This window comes from Engystomops pustulosus, chromosome 2, assembly GCF_040894005.1.
Source record: "Engystomops pustulosus chromosome 2, aEngPut4.maternal, whole genome shotgun sequence".
NCBI classification, from domain to species: Eukaryota; Metazoa; Chordata; class Amphibia; order Anura; family Leptodactylidae; genus Engystomops; species Engystomops pustulosus.
The window spans coordinates 228,020,284-228,039,043 of record NC_092412.1 but is presented as its reverse complement, the minus strand read 5'-3'; the positions used below and the strand labels follow the sequence as shown (position 1 = coordinate 228,039,043).

The 18,760-nt window shown below is 42.7% G+C and overlaps 2 protein-coding genes across 2 annotated transcripts; one reads left to right on the top strand and one right to left on the bottom strand.

Moving 5' to 3' along the window:
• Positions 1–3,831: 3,831 nt before the first annotated feature.
• TAX1BP3 (Tax1 binding protein 3) lies at positions 3,832–15,093 on the bottom strand. The gene is made up of 4 exons (XM_072138413.1): positions 14,934–15,093; positions 6,818–6,937; positions 6,196–6,273; positions 3,832–6,123 (listed from the first exon to the last, which is right to left on the bottom strand). The coding sequence occupies exons 1-4, from the start codon at positions 14,970–14,972 to the stop codon at positions 5,986–5,988; spliced, it is 375 nt and encodes a 124-aa protein (XP_071994514.1). The 5' UTR covers positions 14,973–15,093; the 3' UTR covers positions 3,832–5,985.
• Positions 15,094–15,392: 299 nt separating this feature from the next.
• EMC6 (ER membrane protein complex subunit 6) lies at positions 15,393–18,244 on the top strand. Its single transcript, XM_072138412.1, has 2 exons — positions 15,393–15,550; positions 17,471–18,244. Exon 2 carries the CDS (start codon positions 17,491–17,493, stop codon positions 17,830–17,832), a length of 342 nt encoding a protein of 113 aa, XP_071994513.1. The 5' UTR covers positions 15,393–15,550; positions 17,471–17,490; the 3' UTR covers positions 17,833–18,244.
• Positions 18,245–18,760: the final 516 nt, after the last annotated feature.

The following is an 18,760-nucleotide window of genomic DNA, read 5'->3' as shown; positions in this document are numbered from 1 at the left end:
GGCGCACGCCCATTAAATAAAGTACACCAGAAAAAAAACTGGGTGCACTCAATTTAATTGCTTTGGGCGGGTGCGCCAGATTCCTAAAGACCGTACGCCGGACTTTATGAATCGGGTGCATTCTTCACCAAAGTGAGGCAAACTACACATAGTTTACCACCTGCGCACTCGCTATAGCCAGCCAACATTCACCATTTGCAGGTTTTTGCACAAAATTGTGTAGTGGTTCAGCCGTCAGCCGAATACATCAGGACACCAGAGCCTCCTGATGTATCCTCCGCGATGGGGGATCTTCCATCACACGCCGGCCCTCCATATGACTTCCCCCAATTAAGTTCTAGATTTATACGGCTTATATTCTATTTGTCTGCAGAACACATAAATGAAAGTTGTGTCTAATGACTCAATCTACATCGTCCTAATTACAGTTTTGGTTTACAGCTGTACTCAGAAGTAGTCTATAGCTTACCCATTGTATTCTCAATTTGGTGCATGATCCACATGGTGGCAGAATGTATTAATTATGCGATTTGTGTTCTGGTGGGATCCAAGTGATTATATGGGACAGTTATCAGAAATAAGAATTTGTTAGAACACTAGTTCTGCAGGTAATCGGCTTCGGTAAGGGGCCCCTGTATGGTGCAATCCATTGATATGAGGCATGTGCCAATTACTGTGCTGCCCCTATACTTATGTGTAAGAGGAAAGTGGTTATCAGCATAAGCACTGTTCCATATATGGGGTCCTATATATGAAACCACAAAAAAACTTTAAATTAGCGCTGATCAACTTGTATTAGAAGAATCTTGAGGAGGCTCATTCATGGTCCACTTGAGGTTATGGGTTACTGCAGGGTTTGCATCTGTACTTCAATTTTTGTAGCAAGTACTGGGATAAATCCCAGCAATAACCGGTTATACATTACAGACCTGCGGGGATGAGCGCACCAGTGTAATGTGATGGCTCAAACTATATACAATGGTTCAGTAGGATTTTGCAATCCTAATATAATGTTTAAATTTTCAGGTTCTGTGTGACTTTTATTAGGTATATACCTGGACCGTGTGACAGCTGATTTTGTATATTTTCTTTAATTTTTATGACTTTTAGATTACATGATGGGTCAAAAAAAGCATAGTACAAGAATGGGAACTTGCACTTTTCAGGAAAAGAAAAATTTAAAAATTCATACTGCAATGAAATACCTCTGCTGCTCCAAATCATAACCTCCATTGCCAAATCATTTTATAGACTTGATACAACCAAAGCATTTTTTTTTTGTATTTGTAAACTCTTGAGAACGGTTTTACTATGATTATGTGAATGTTAGATTTTCAGAAATATATCTGCCTGGTGAACACATGTGTATTGTATTAATTTGAGGCTGAATAATGATAATAATCTTTATTTATATAGCGCAATCAAATTCCGTAGCACTTTCTGAACAGGCCCCATGACAATATGGAGCTGGTATAATTCATAGGAAGATGAATGCATTTACAGCTGAAAATAAGAATAAAATGTAGAATAATCCATCATGATAAACCAGGGACACTTACTCATAGACCCAGGCACCGGGACGCTGGTCACCTTCTTATATGTTATCCATGGCCTCCTTCCTTGTAAAATCAGCTTTTTATATTTACGCTAATGAGCCTGAGGGGCTCTGGTGAGCATTACCAGAGCCCCTTCATGCTGCAGATTCACAGGCTGTTACACTGTGCCTGCTGTAATCTCACAAAGTAGGGAGAATTGCCCCTGCAGAGGGAGACGGAAGTCCTGAGGGACACTGATCAAGAGAAAGTCGGGTCTATTTTACCCCAAATGAATGGAACAGCTGGTCAAATATGCTCCATTCATTGTCTATGGCACTGACTGTGCTCTACTACCTAAGTAAATGCCATAGAGATGAATAGCGCAACGAGGAGCATGTGCAACCAGCTCGTTTAATCATTTGGGTTACAACAAAGCCAATTTTTGGGATCTTTGGGCATATCACCTATCCTGCGGATAAGAAAAACTCTAGTAAGGCTGCATTCACAAGACTGTGCGGGGGGGCGTACGTATGTCCAGCAATAGGCACAGGGAGTTATACGCTGTAGCACATATGTGCCACTATATTGCACCATACACGGGGAATAAACAGGACATGTCCTATCTGTAGCGTGCACGGCCATGCATCTCTATGGAGGGTCACCCCTCCTCTCCAGCGTGCCGGACATATGTCCATGTGAATGTAGCCTTAGTGAAAGGTCAGCTCTTTTTAATGTTGGTAAATGTCAGGAAGATTACTTAACCAAACATATTACATATATAAAAACAAGTCCACAAAGGTTTTAAAATCCAGTTTGAATTTTATTTGACACTTGTATAGAAACAGTACAAAAAAAAATAAAAGCTACTAAATTTTGCCTAACACATAGTGAGCCGGACACATGTTTGGTCAGCAAAGAGGAGTGCAAAATGAGCGCATCATAAAGTATTGTCATTTACAGTGTCCCTTCATGAGCAAGTGGTTTCATCTGTACAGTCTATACAATATAACAAGGAAAAACCCATCTAATAGCAAAAAGGTCATCAGCTAAACGCATGGGCATTCTGCATTTATTACACACGTGTATGTTCTATCTGTATTCACACCTAGGTATACATGTAGTGGTCTAAGGCAACATACATGTCCCAGAAGCACCAGGCACCTGCTTGGTTATATACAAGAAGTTTAAAAGGGACGACACTAACAATGCCCCACATCTATAACTTGTATGCAATCTTATGTCATTCACCTAAAATGAGATTTTCAAGGCATTCTCCAGTCATCCTATGACATTCCTGCCAGAAGTTTAAAGGGAACCAGTCAGATAAACTAACCCACACTAACCAAAACTGCTATTATACAGCAGTACAAATATCCCTATATTGTTCCACAGTCCCTTCATAAAGCTGTATCATCAAATATGCAAACGACCCAATCTTGTTCTTCCAGCTCAACTTATTCCACCCCTTTCTCAGGAAGGAGAGATCCACTAGCTGTGTGACTTTCTGAAGAGAATTCCTGCAGATGGAGGAGGGGGGGGGGGGGAAGGAATTTGGTTGTGTACGACTTACTGAAGAGAATTCCTGAGGGAATGAGGGAGCCGATTTCTCTTCAGTGTCACACACAGCCAGCATCCATCTAATTCCTGATGGAATTAGGAAGATGGAGAGACAGCTGAGCTAGGAGAACATGAATATGCATACATAGGGAGTCGACTTTATGAACGACTTGTGGAGCTTTACAGGCATGGGCAGGAACAATGTTGGGATAGTTGTACTGCTGTATAATAGCAATTTACAAAGATATGTTTAGTTAGTGCGGGCTAGTTTTACCAACATGTTCCCTTTAAGGGCAAATCCAGATGCTGCCGAATATTGATGCCACTGATGTTGCATTTCCAAGAGAATATACACCGAGCGTATAAAGGATTGGACTATCCACTTCTGCTTTGAAAATGTGTGATCCCACCCTAAAAGTGGAAGCACAATGCCTGGTGTAATAATCCAATTATGACTATTGCTGTCACTTTTCTGGGTTACAACAGTTGGCTGTGTATTTCAGAACATACACTGCCAGGATTTCACCTGGTAATTCCTACAGGGATTACCAGGTCCCAATTTTCGGCAATTATTGTGGCGACAGCATTAAAAGAGCTCCTCTCCTCACCATGGGTAGTGTGTGGTATTGCAACGAAGCTCCATTCATCTCTATACAGCCAAGCTGCAGTACCAGCACAAACCATGGTCAGGTGTGGCGCTGTTTTTGGAACAAATCGGCCATGTTTTCAACCTCCAGAGAATCCTTTTTAACTTCTGTCAGGAGGCACAGACGACACTGGTGGTGCCTTTTAATATGATGCTGTAGGAGAAGGCACTTAATGCATTGTGTATTAGGACAGTCCTCGCTGCAAATCGCACTGGAGGAAAGTTAGTGGTTTTAGGTAACAAGACTTTTTATGAGAAATTTTAACCGTTAGACATTTTGTGATTTAAGGCTTATAAAACATCTTGAAGGCACTGAGACATTTACAAAGATATATGCAAAATATATTACAAAAAACATGATCATTGGAAAGTTGCGAGGAGAAGAGGTCTTCAATTTATTGGCCTGTTAAGTTTTATGGGATCAAACATACGGCACCCTAAGGCCGGCGGCACATGTGGCGTTTTGAACTAGTTTTTAAGCAGTCCGTTAAACTAAAAACGGACAAAACACGGTCTAAAAACGCCACGTGTGGCATCACCCTTTAGGTCTGCGCGAGTGCTCTTTCACACACACCGTACAGTGGCCAGATTTCACAGACCCGCCACAGTGAAATGCTGCCACTGCAAAGTCAGTGAATTACGGACCAACCACGTTGTGTGAATGAGCCCTTAGATTTGTAGTTTGCATTACAAGAAAAAAAAAATTGGAAATGCCTTAAAAGCATGGAATGTTCACTTTCTTTTTGGCAGGAAAATATACAAATTAAGCAAAAAAAACTAAAATATGGATGCGGGTACCCTTGTACAAGGAAATTGGGCAGAATACACATTTACAGTGAGAAAAATGGCTACAAACTATATAACAATGAAGTAAAATTAGTACACGAGGATTAGTGTTAGTCTTTGGCATACATAATGAAGATGACCCTTGTGATAACATACAAGGTGTGAATAGTGGTTAATAAACTCCTCTGCCGCAGTGGTCTAGCTCCATTTGTATCCTCCAGTTCTTTCACAATAATTGGCTCTTGTAGTGATGAGAGATAGATAAGCACGTGTAGGGGTTAAAGTGGCATCCGTATATATCACAATCTAATTTTACTATAAAGCCTATTATCAGGTGTAACATTATTTCTGGCATGTGCTAGAAGGATTACATCTAATCATCCAACTCTAAGGCTGCGTCCACACGTTCAGTGATGCCACACGTGGTGTTTTTAACCGTTTTTGGGCCATTTTTAAGCAGTCCGTTAAACCCATGCGTTTTTTGAAAACGCATCCGTTTTTGACCAATTTTAATTAAGATGATTGGTAAAACCTGTCAAAACCATTTGTGTTTTCAAAAAAAAGCATGGGTTAAACGGACCGCTTAAAAACGGACCAAAAACGGGTACAAAACGCCGTGTGACATCACCCTGGTCAGTCCGGATTGCACTTCAAAAGGTGTGAACCCAGTCTGATCCTCAATATGTAAAGGGCTATTCTCATCACATGTAAAATGTCCGAAAATGCTAGGACAGTGATTTCCCTCTGCTATTCCCCCAGGAAATACTAGACTGCTCCCGGTACCCCTACAAAAGTTTAACGCTGTGAGTGCTGAATGGACCGTAGCAAAGCAGGCAGGCCAACTCCATGGGGATGATCAGTTTTCCAGGAGGAATAACAAAGGGACAGCACATTGGACAGTTTTAGATGTCTTAGTAACAAGCTAAAGGTAGACAGGTCTGCTTTAAAATATAAAAAGTAAAAAAAGGGACTGGAATGTGTTTAAAACAGTGCAGCTATTGTTCTCTGTAGTGTGCCGAGGTGATGTGATGGGGGTATTCATAGGGAATATTTTTTTACTATGAAGCTTCTAATCCCCGGGGAATGCACCGCACCTTTCTAGGGTCAAAGGGGCAATTCATAGGCAGATTAGTTGGGACTCTCCCCTTGATCCACTTGCTGGGAGTTTTATGAAACAGATTTTTTTTTTATTCTGCTATGTGTGAATTTACCCTAAAGTGTCTTAAGATCTATTCCTAGGTCATAGGTCATACATCATTAGTGAAAGCAGTGGTCCGGATGACAAGGTTATATACAGTGAAATATAGAACCATATCACTAATCATTAGCCGTGGTCCAGTCTGTGACATTGTGTTCTTCGGGATGGTTTTTGAGATATGAGATAGGCGACGACTCGTACATGTAAGATTACCAAACACGTGCTGTGTAGTAGATGATAGGATCCAGGCCGAGGTGCGATCCTTACTGCCTCATAGACTGCCGCACGGCCTCCTGAAGGGCCCTCCTGGTCACTAGGAGCCGGACTACTTCCTCGTTCTTCTTGGTAAGACGCTTCCGGGCCTGGTCGTGTGTGACCATGGTCATGTCCCATCCATTCACCTGGTGGAGATATGGGAGGAGGTGAGGAGACACAAGTGGATGATGGTGCGGGGATTGTACTGGACTACATACCTGCATGATTTTGTCACCCATTTGAAGTCCAGCCACCTCTGCTGGTCCACCTTCAGTCACCCGAGTGACATAGATGCCCTGAAATTCAAAGCACATCTGGTTGTTCCACGGATGTTAAACACAGCGTTACACAGTATATACATGTTATAATATGGCGCTGCAGTGCCGAGGGCTTCTGCTTGTACGTGCAAGATGTTCATGTTAAGGGGGTTTCCATCTCGTGGTTACAGATGACCGGAGTCAAATTCCGGGTGCTTCCCGGACATATTCCCATCCGAAAAGCCAATCCAGCATATTGATGCCCCTAGTTGCTAGCCATAACCATGATTGTTCAGGAAACCCCAGGCCAGTCATACCTATGATAAACCATCATGATAAACCGAGGGCACTTACTCGTAGATCCAGGAACCGTAACTGAGGTAATCTTCTTATATTTGTTATCCATAATGACCTCCTTACTGCAGATTCACAGGCTGTAACACATCAGGGGTCACCCCTAAGGAAGCCTGTTACTGGTTGGGGGTCCGGGTTCAGTACCCAAACAGGATTTTAAAATTTGTGTTTGCCCGAGTCCATACACCACTACTAGTCATAATTTACCATTACAGTAGGAGATTCCCACCTTGTCCGTTTTGTCCTCTGAAAACGGGTTCTGGCTAGGGTCTTGATCAATGCCTCCTCCAATACTGAAGCCGAGGATCAGGTTTTCTCCGTGACGCAATTTATGAATTTCAACTCTTTGCTATTAAAAAAAGAGAGAAAAGTAAAATCAGTGCATTGTAATATATATACCATCCTTCTAAAGTGTATTGTAGTATATATACCATCCCCCATACAGAGAATATTCCCAGTGCATTGTAAATATATATATCTATCCACCACACCGGGTATATTCACGATGCACAGAACGCACTGTCTGCACCTCTGGGCTTATCCGTTTTGCTCTCGGGAAATTGGGGCCGGGCCAAGCCCTTTGGCTCAGATATTGTGCATTGTGAAAAGGATGATCTCATACAGAGAAGAATGACAAGAGGGATCTGAGTGACGAGAGTCACACTGCAAAATCACTCCAAGTTTAGAGAGCGTCTGTAAGAGGAGATAAAACCTTCAAGCATATATGTCTCTTGTACGTGGAAATGTGACAAATGATGATGATCCACCAAAATTACACCAGTGTTTTGTGCCGAAATCTTGATGCAAAGTGATACAACCAACAGGTGAGATACAAAGCGAAAAACGGTGGAACATGTCGAGCAATTTGCACCAAATCTATTGTGCAATGAGACGCAGAGATATACATTGCACATCTTTAGCTCATATTTATATTTCATTTTTAGCTCTCCATGGTAAGAATATGTCTGATAACTTTTGTTGTGGTCACATGTCAATGTGTAACTTACTGCACTCCAATGGTGCCCAAAAATACCCAATTGACTACAAAAAATGTACACTTAGCATTACAGCAAAAGATGAGGCTGTGTTCCCACGCAGTGTCTGAATTGTGTTTTCAAATGCGATTCAGAGGCAAAAGGGAGTGGCCTGACCCAATCGCAGATGTGTATTAGGGTCTGGTCACAGGTACCACTTTGACTCTATTTAGAAACAGAATCAAAGGGATGTGCCACAGCCAATCGCATAGGGTGATGGCACACGTGGCGGTTTGTAAGCAGTCCGTCAAAAAACGCATGCGTTTCTTGAAAACGCATGCTTTTTTGACGGACTGTTTAAAAACGGGCCAAAACGCGCTCAAAACGCCACGTGTGCCATCATCCTGTGAGGGCAAGACCGAATTTCGTGGCCCGCAATGAACCTGCTTTCCAGTGAAGTACAATGGCAACTTTATAGATAGTGCCCTTCAAAATCCTGCAGCCATTGACCAGATGATCTTTCACTTATCTCAAGTCAACAGGGGATTTATTAAAATTCAGGAGGGACCTGAAGAGAGCATATTGGAATTCACTAAAATAAAAAAAGAAATTCTAATCCAAACTACAGGGAAACTCAACTGTCCAGACAAATGAACTGCAAAGATTCCCATTATCTATAGAAGAAACACAGATTCCAGCTAAACCAATCGCAATCCTGTTCTCCATTGTCTGAAAAGGAAAAGTAATCGTAAAAAAACACCTAAATCCCAGAGCGACAATTGTGCCGTCTTTTATAACTTGGATGGAAAAATACTAATAATAGAGCCCCACCTAAAAGTGAATGAAGGTGCAGGTGTTTGTTTGCTTTGCTCTTGGATACGGCCGATAAGAAGAGACCTATTTGCCGCCGCCCATCTGCCGAGGCAACCAAGGGCAACGAGAATAAACAAATCCACCTTGAAAACGCACTACTCAGCGCTTCTTAATCTTCTACGTCACTCAGGTCCGAAGTTATAGTCTCAAGATCCGGAGCCAGAATCCATAATAAGTAGCAGCCAGTGGCGTAACTAGAAGCTGGTGGGCCCCAGTGTTTTCTTGTACAAAATTGTATAAATAGGGTGATCAATGATAATGCAACGAATGCCCTACCGCGCCGTATACAGTAGAAGGCATATTGGTCTTCAAAACGACAATCACTTTAATGGCAGCGGGTTCAGCTTTTCATAAAGGAAACGCCAAGTTTTCCGGCATGTATAATCATATAAAGAAATCCATTGATCAGGGCGGCTGTGTTTACCACCAAATTGGCAGAAATCTTCACTATGGCTTTCCTAATAGACGGATAACCAACAAGTTTAGTTTCGGACAGACTTCAAAACAAGTGTGCAGGGAGCCTTAGATTTTTAATTTTTTTTACTTACACACAAAAAATTCTGGATCTGCAGAGGTCACATGAGGGACGACGACCCTCCTACACGGTGAATCATGTTTTACAATGCATTACTAGTAATCATACTCTACAAGGTGACCAGGGGGGATCGCAGGGAGAGGCTCACAAATGTCCTAACATGTCATACGCTGCTGTCAAAGTCTGGGATGGTTCAGGCAGGAAGTGACGGAGACTCCCGGGAATGCGGCAGCGATAGGAACGTCAAACACACCTCAGCTATCAGCACTTCTCACTCTGAGGTCTTTGTCAGATCTTATAATCCTCTGTGTCCTTACAATGTCCTCAATAATAGCCCAAAAGTTACTAATAATCTTATAACACATGCTGCGGGGATTGTCATCTGGTAGGGGACCACATGGTTAACATGCTCAAGAGGTGATCCCACTATATACACTAATCCAGTATATAGGGGATATGTGCCTAATAGCTGGGACTCATGTGAAATCAAGGGAACAGGGACCCCCATAGAAATGGAGTAGTGGTCAATCACCAGCATGGACTCCTCTACTCAACTTACATTTACTAGGTCTTGTAGCGACAAACGACAGAAAATGGCAAAACCCCAAACCAAACGCATTAGATGCCCACAAAGGACTTACAACCGTCTGACAGCAAAACATACGCAACACTCAATAAAAAAAACGGACAGATTCTTCACATGTCACCAACATCTTCCACCGCACTGCATAGCCATGGGATACAGCAATTAGAAAGGCATGGTTACTGTTGTGACAAAAACTAGAAAACTGCCTGAGGGAGAGCATTCCAGAGTATGAGCGCAGCACAGGAGAAAAACATGCGAGGAAAGATGCAGATTCAAGATATAGAAGCCCTCAGGATGAGCAGGGACATCCACAGACAACAGCTGCAACATTTTAATAAGTGATGCTACTTCTCCAACCAAAAAGGTTTCTTCAGCAAGAAGCTCCCAGGAAACGACACTTTGGTCAGCACCGTCATTTCCGCAAGTGCCACCTACGCAAGAATTATTAAGGCTGCATTCACATGTGACGTTTCAATTCAGTTTTCACAATTCAAACAACAGGGAGGGGCTTGGCCCGATCTCATATGCATTTGGAAATGAGCACCATGTAGACAATGCAAAACACTTGGCGCTGGTTACAGATTGCACGTGTTTCAGTGGAAACGCAGAAATCTGGTTAGGCCACGCCCCTTCCAGGGGCTTTTGAAGATGCAATTGAAACGGCAAGTGTGAATGCAGCCTTAATAATTCCAGCTATAACATGCACCAGTTTTGTGGCGATGATACATGGGCACCGTTGACTTTTTTGATCCTTAGAATTGTAACCCAAGAGAAAAACTGAAAGAAAGTATTAGTTTTTTTTTTTCTGCAGTGCCATCACATGGCAACTTAAAGGGATTGTCCAAGGACCAGATGGTTTGTTTTATATGTGTAAAAGTAACATACTTGCCTCTTTCTGATACTTTTGCACCCCATGAGGGTCAGATCCCCGACATCCTCATTAAAGCAAAGCTGTCATGGCAATTTAGGACACTAAACCTCTTGCAGGTCCTTATGGACTAGTGATTTAGTGTCCCAAATCGCCCTGTATGATTTTTAAGCGAGCTTATACAGAATTTTTTTTTCATACACTCCTTCCTAGTTCCCTTCCGCATCTGTGCATTGCGGCACAGGAAGTGGGTTTAGTGCACCCGCCATTATCCCGGATTCACTTGCCGCATCATGAGAGGAGGCACCGGCGCAGGACCTTCCAATGTGCCTCATCATCATCAGACTCACATCTAGGCAGTGGATTTTTTTTTAGCTTTTCCACGTTTGGCCCTCATAAAGGTAGATTTGGGACTCTAAACCGCAGGTCCACAAGAATCGGTAGTTGATTAAGGGTTATGGCACACGTGGCATTTTTGGCCAGTTTTTAAGTAGTCTGTCAAAAAAAGCATGCGTTAGAAAACGCATGCATTTTTGATAAACGCATGCGGTTTTTGGAAAACGCACCCGTTTTTGACAGGTTTGACCAATTATCTTAATTGAAACTGGTCAAAAACGCATGTGGTTTTTGATGGACTGCTTAAAAACGGGCCATAAACGCGTTCAAAACGCCACGTGTGTCATCACCCTTCGGGTCCCAAATCTTCTTCAAGGGTGCATTTAAGGGCCGCATTCACAAGATACATTCAAAAGGCTTCAACCTTGATCACATGTTGAAGTAACATTGCGTTTCCATTGCATTTGCTAAAACGCAATGTTACTTCAACATGTGATCAAGGCTGAAGCCTTTTGAATGCATCAAAAAATATGACGCAATGCATCAATAAAGGTGCGTTCAGTTTTTCAGATGCAGTTTTTGAAGCAAAAGCTGGTGTGGATCATAATGGGTGATAACATATCGTTGAGTGATACCAAACCTCCTCTCTTTTCACTCCACTCCTGGTTTGGACAGCAAAAACTGCATCTGAAAAACTGAACGTGTGAACGCAGCCTTAGAATTCCACAAGCTGTCTGCAGATTGCAGGACTGGACTGGTGCTTCAGAGACTGTCTACAAAAATGACCATGACAAATGGGGAAAGAGAAAAGTTAACATCCCACTGGATATAGAACAAATGGTAAATTATTAAAACCTAGAAGTATTATTAATAGCGCATGTTTCGCCGGCTCACACGTATGGCTTCTTTATATCACATCTAAATATGTAAAAGATAACATCCACCGCCAACACAAAGCCCCAGTATTCCTCCGGGCATCGGACCAAACGTCTCGCTGTCCTCTTAACAAAGACCCCACTATTATAAAGGTTAGTGCGGCAGCCTGCACTCCGCATTCCACTCCATGACATCCATGAGCGCTCGCTCACTGCCAAACATCTGCAGCTTTTTATTTTTAGCCTCAGACTAGAGCATAGGGTACAGATCTAGAACATATCGCGAGTTTATCATTTGATCTTTAATTTTTTTTAAAAATGAATAATTATAATAATATTTATTCTTAGGATAAATAATGTATATTGCCTAACGTGACATTCTTTTAACCCGTTAACGACCTGGCCGTTTTTTGATTTCCATTTATCAATCCCCATCTTCAAAAATCTATAACTTTTTTATTTTTACACGTAAAGAGCTGTGTGACGGCTTGTTTTCTGTGTAACAAATTGCAATTCATAGTGATGGTATTGAATATTCTATGCCGTGTACTGGGGAGCGGATAAAAAATTCCAAATGCATTGAAAATGGTGAAAAATTGCATTTGTGTCGTTTCTTATGGGCTTGGATTTTACAGCTTTCACGCTGCGCCCCAAATGACATCTCTATGTGTATAATGTTTTCATGCATTTACAAAAATTAAAACCTCCTGTACAAAAAAAAAAAGTTTTTGATTTTGCCATCTTCTTGCGCCTTTTCTTTTTCATACTTCAGTGTACAGAGCTGTGGGTGGTGTCATTTTGAGTGCCTTTTGATGAGGTTTTTCAATGCTATTATTTATGGACTGTATGGCCTTTTAAATCACTTTTTATAGAATCTTTTATATTTTTTCAAAATAGCAAAAAAAGTGCCATTTTCGACTTTGGGCGCTATTTTCCGTTACAGGGTTAAACACGGTGAAAACCGTTTTAATATTTTGATAGATCGGGCATTTTCAGACGCAGCAATACCTAATGTGTTTATGATTTTTACTGTTTATTTATATCAGTTCTAGGGAAAGGGGGGTGATTTGAATTTTATGTTTTTTATTGTAACTTTCTTTCCTTTTTTTAAATTTTTACTATTTTTCAGACTCCCTAGGTTACTTTAACCCTAGGTGGTCTGATTGATACTACCATATACTGCCATACTACAGTATATGGGGATTTTTCACCTCATTTATTAAAATGTGCAAATCGCACATTGTAATGAATGGGTTAAAATGAGACAGCCTCGGGTCGTCGGGCAACCGATCGCCGCTTCCCGATGACGTCACAGGGAGCAGCAATAGTCACCAAGATGGCGGCGCCTTCTTTTTGAATCCGCCGGCAAAGCTTTGCGGGTGTTACTAGTAAGTCTTTGCTACAATACCGGAAATGAAGAGGGCTCAGCCCATGAGCCCTCTCCATGCACCCGACACGCACCGTACCGTACTATTACAGTGTACGTCGGTTAGGATGACCTCAGATTTAGCTTAACTAAAAATTACAGGTTTTTGCGCTTTATGGTATTGCAGCACAGCCTTCGGCCGCGTTCACACGTTGTGTTTTGGGCGTTTTCATTGCCTTAGAAACGCATTACAACAGCTGAGAGATAATTTGCCTAATCACATTAATGTTTACATTTGTTAACAAAACACATGTGCTGTCAATGTTAACAGATGTGTTAACATTGTGCTGCATTTTGTAAACACATATGTTAACATTTATGAAATTAGGCAAATCATCTCTCCTCGGCTATTTAATGCGTTTCAAACGCAATGAAAACGCAACCAAAATGCCATGTCTGAACGCTCCCTCACAAGCAGTTGACCCCCCACTGTTCAGATTGTGATACCCTATCCTCAGGAATCAAAGCTGGAACAGCCCCTTCAACATATAAGGGCGCGTTCACACATTCAGTTTTTCAGATGCAGTTGGAGATTATGTTTCGGCCTGCGTCTGCATTGCATTTGAAACGCATTACAGCAGCTGAGAAGAGGTGATTTGCCCAATTACAGTACTGTAAACATTTCTGCATGGTAAACACATACATTAACATTGTGTTAACAAATGTAAACAGTAACGTAACCAGGCAAATCCCCCCTCAACTGTTGTAATGTGTTTCAAACGCAATGAAAACGCAACATGTGACCGCGCCCTCAGGAGTGGAGTGAAAAAAAAGAAAAGTAACAGCTTCTCTCAATAATAATAATTCTTTGTTTATATAGCGCACACAGATTACGGAGCGCTGCACAAAGCATGTCAAATTGGTCAATTGGTCAACTGAACATATGAACACAACCTAAGATACCAAAAACACTTGAGAATATTTGGGAATAAGAAAAATATTCCAACTATTCAGTAATTACTATTAAAGAACATTGACAAAAATAATTTAATATTATGCATATAAAATAGAAAGGGGGGCACTTACACCTGCCCATCCGTGGTGGTCTTTTCCTAATAGTGCCAATTAGGCACACGAGTAATGCCCACTTACCTGAAACAGGTAATTCTGGTCAGTGGTAACCAATTTTTCCTGCATTCTATATACGAGTTGAGTGACTTGAAGATTCCAAGCCCCACCCCCTCCACTGAGCGAAAACTGCCCTTCATGGTGGCAGTGCATGGCGCCCCCTATGGGATGATATTTGGCAGTTTGCTGCAGCTTTTGCCATTGGTGTTGCGCAGGATGGCTCCTGCAATAGAAATTCTCTGTGCTGTGGATTGGAAACTCTCTCTCACTGTGGGTCAAGGATTGGGCAAAATAAATTTAAATTATGTGCCACTTTTTACAATGGAATCCCATAGGTGCCGGGTGCAGATGTATAGAGCACCCATTCTAAGCCCTGACAAAAACTTTATGTCACATAAAAAAAAAAAGTGCAGGGTAACTTCAGATATACAACGGGCGACACAAGCTTCCAGTGTCTATAGATGGAACTTTTTGAAAACTTTTTCACCAAGACATTAAAAAAGTCATGAATCACCTGATCTTCAATACCTGACTGTGCTCCATGTCATCTAGTGACTGAATACATAGCGGGGAGACCTAATGCCTGAAGAAAAGTACAAGAAATAAAACTTTTTAGAACATTTTTGTTATCAGAGTGACGTCATCACGAGCAGTGACGTCACTCTATAGTAGAAGGTCTAGTGGCTATAGATTTGCACAGGACTTCACACGCTCAAGTCCTCCCAACTACTTGTTACAGACGCTCCTGCACCATATGGGAAGTAAAACGCACAAGTGTGAACAGGGCTCAACAATGAAACTCACCACCACGGCAGTGACCGGCTGTCCCGGGATATACGACATCCTGGCAGCTACTCCACAACTCGTCTCCTCCACCCGCAACCGGACAAAGCAGCCTCGGGCCTCACACACGCCCAGCTCATGAATATTAACTAGCTGACCCACCCTTAGTCTGAATAACCCCGCCCACTTCATGCAGACTTCCACGTTCTTCTCATGAATTATATAGTAAATTCGTAACCACGCCCAATAGTGGTGACGTTGTCCTCTAAACCACGCCCGCCTCATAAAAGTCACATGTTCTCATAAATCATGTATTAACCGTAGAACCACGCCCTTAGAAGTTTTATCGATAGTCTACTACGACTCCACGCTCCGCCCATCTCGTAAAAAAAGTTGCAACAGCAGCAGTCTCGGCTCTATCTATAGTACTTGGAAAAGATACCCTGCCCTCAACAAAGATGGCCGCTGTGAAATATTACATGGTCATATTATCTAGGACTTCCGGGTAGAAAGGTCATTTCCTGTCATTTCCGAAAATGGTGGAGATCGCGCTGTAGTGTCCGGCTGCTGGTCGCTGAGTGCTCGCGCGGTACAGGGAGGCTGTGGGCTCGGCAGACGGTGCGGCATCGTGGGCAGAGGTGCGGTATATATGGCACAGACTCCATCATCTATACACACCGGCCATTCATAGCAGCTGTCATTACCTGCCGGCATCCTGCACATCATGGTACCAGGCCCCAGACCGACATCTAAAGCACAGCCACAGACTAGAGAGCAATAAATCTGCTCTTTGTGTAGACAGAGCGCCACTCCAGTCCGCAGGTGGTGCCTGGTATTGCAGCTAATCTTCCAGTTATACCAAATCCCATTGTCAGGTGTCAATGACCCCATCATTGCATCACAGCAATGATGACGTCACATGTGCCCAGTATCTGTATAATAGTCATGGGGGTGGAGCCACTATGATAAAGAGTCCGGTTGTCAGACCTTCCCTTCCAGTCTTGATGTTTATCCTTCATTATGGTGGATGCACTGGTGGGTTGTACTCTATGGTGTATTCCTTCCAACTTCAGGATAAAGGCTCCGCCCCTATGACTCTTCTCAAAGCTGACATGAACTGAGTCTTTTACACTGCCCAGAATGTCTCTGCCCAGAATCTGTCTATGGGGTAGGAGATATTCTCTGAGAAATTTGTGTCAAATCTGCATGGATTACCTGCAGCTCTCTAGTCTCAGCATCAAAATGTAAAGCACTCTCTGGTCAGTGACTTGCACTGGGGCTCGGTGTGGCCCAATATGGCAGTATCCATGATCACTAAGCCTCCTTTAGCAAAACCATCCTCCAGAAATTGTTCTAGCTGCCCATAGGAACCAGTCAAAGATCCGATTTCTGTCCCTAAAATGTACATGCCATGAAAGCTGAAATAACCCATTTAGGTTGTGTTCACACATTATTCTGTTATCATAGTGGAAGAAAAACTAAAATATTGTAGCACTTGATGTGCCATGTGCTGGACGTCAGCATGTTTTCACTCATCCTTATCTCATGGTGGTGTCTGCCACGTTCTGCCTTGTGCAGAATAATGCTGTGTGCTGCTCTATTATCCGCATCTGGTATGATAGATTCTCTATGGTTATGTTCACACCATGGTTTTGCTCTCCGTTGTGAGGATACGTTCGGCGGATGTGTGTGCGCTTGTGTTCAGGCTGTTTTTCCAGTGATATATAGACAGTGGCATTACTGGGGACCTTCCAGAGCTTACGCTCAGGGGAGGCAAGGGGTGGATGCAGTGGGGAACATTTACATAAAGTGTCGGTGTCAGCATTGGCTTTGTTACCGACCTGCTCTCGGATAGAAGATACACATTTAATATTGTGGAGCTGTGCAGATATATTTCTGGCGCCGAGATCATTTTCTGGACCAAAATCTGTCCCGAGCACCAGAACTGTGTCCAACAGCTGGAGAACGGGCAACAGTGCAATAGCATTGTTTTGTGTCCCTGCTAGACCAAATTTCTTTTGGTCTACTTTCTGTCAGTTTACAGCGCCCAAAAATGGCTGCGACATATATTGTGTCTGAGTTTCCACTCCGCCAAAGCCACGCCCCTTTTCGGAGAAGAGTCAGAGCAGGCGGAAAAAGTCTTTTCTGGCGCCACCAGCTAATAAATAGGTTGGGGAGTAGAACAAGTGGTGACATCGCCACAAAACACCATAGTAAATGTCCCCCAGTATGTTGCATCCGTCCTCCATAGGCTCCAATGACCTCGGTTCTGTGAATACAGCAGGAAGGAGCAGCTTCAAAAAATGTAGCTTTTTGCATCTTTTCATCTTGCCTTTTTATATTGGATACAACATATACTGTGCAGATGGAGGGTAAAAGGATGCCCCTGTCTGCCAGTATAGTCTATCGATACGGGAGATTTCCTAACATATATATTGTGCGTGACACAGATGTGATGTGAATGCAGCCTAACATAACATGTATGTATGTGGTGTGGTCTCGACCTCCCTTGCCAATGGTCCTGCCTGCCAAGCTAACACTTGCATCTTGTTACACAGCTGTAGCTGGAGTCCATCCAATGGCGGCCATGGCTGCAGTCGGTCTGAAGAGAGAGGGTCCGCAGTTCATCAGTGAAGCGGCAGTGAGGGGGAACGCTGCCGTCCTCGACTACTGCAGAACATCGGTCTCTGCTCTTTCTGGAGCCACAGCCGGAATTCTTGGCCTCACCGGCCTGTACGGATTCATCTTCTACTTCCTCGCCTCCTTCCTCCTCTCACTGCTATTGGTGTTAAAGTCTGGACGCAGGTGGAACAAATATTTCAAATCGAGGAGGCCGCTTTTTACCGGGGGGCTGGTCGGCGGCCTCTTCACGTACGTCCTGTTCTGGACCTTCCTATACGGCATGGTGCATGTGTACTGATGGATCGGGCCCCTCCGGAACACTCTTTTTAATGGAATTCAGAGACTCCTCCCCAATTCTAAATTTGACTTAGAGCGTTACTTTTTAAATGAATCTTTCCGCTTGGTTTCTGTTAGTAACTTATCAAACTTATTGTATTCCTTCCTCTATTAAAACCGTTCCAAGCTTCTGACCTCACTCGTATCTTGTCATAAATGTTGATTTACCAAAATGCCACGAATAGCAAAGTTTATGAAATCTGCAGTAAAATGTCTGATTTGTAAATGTCTGTGTTCTTAGGACTTCTCCTGATCTCATATACTATGCTCACAGCGTCAACCTCTGATATCAGCTGCTATAACCTGACTTTACAGAATGTGGATACCGTGCTGTATGTGCAAATAGAAATGAAATAAAGCTATTCTTAAAGAGATCACTGTAAGAGAGGAGACTAACTTGATGTTTCTCAATTTTCAATATCTTCACCCATATTCTTCTTTAGGCATAGTAGCTGTCTTTAAAAAAAAAAACCTTCTACCAAGTCTGTCTATAAATTAGGCATGAAAAGTCAACATGCTTGGTGCCCTCCAATCTTCCCCAGGTGCCAATCTCGCTTTAACAGAGACCTGACGGGGGAGGTAAATAAATTGGCCGCTGACTTCTCCAGGCAAATTACCTCGTAGTCACAAATGTGACTCCTACATCAACCTGTTCTGGACTATTTGGACTATTAGGAAAGTAATGTACAATGCCTTGTACAAGGCATGGGTTCAGCCTCAACTGGAAAATTTGGTTCAGTTTAGCTTATAAAAAATATGTCCTAAAGAGGGTACAATGAAGAGCCACAAAAATTGAGGGGAATGGGGCATCTTGACTTTGATGAAAGATTTCTTGAGAAGAAGAAATTACTAAGGGGGACCAGGTTATTATATAAAGGGCCAGTACAAGA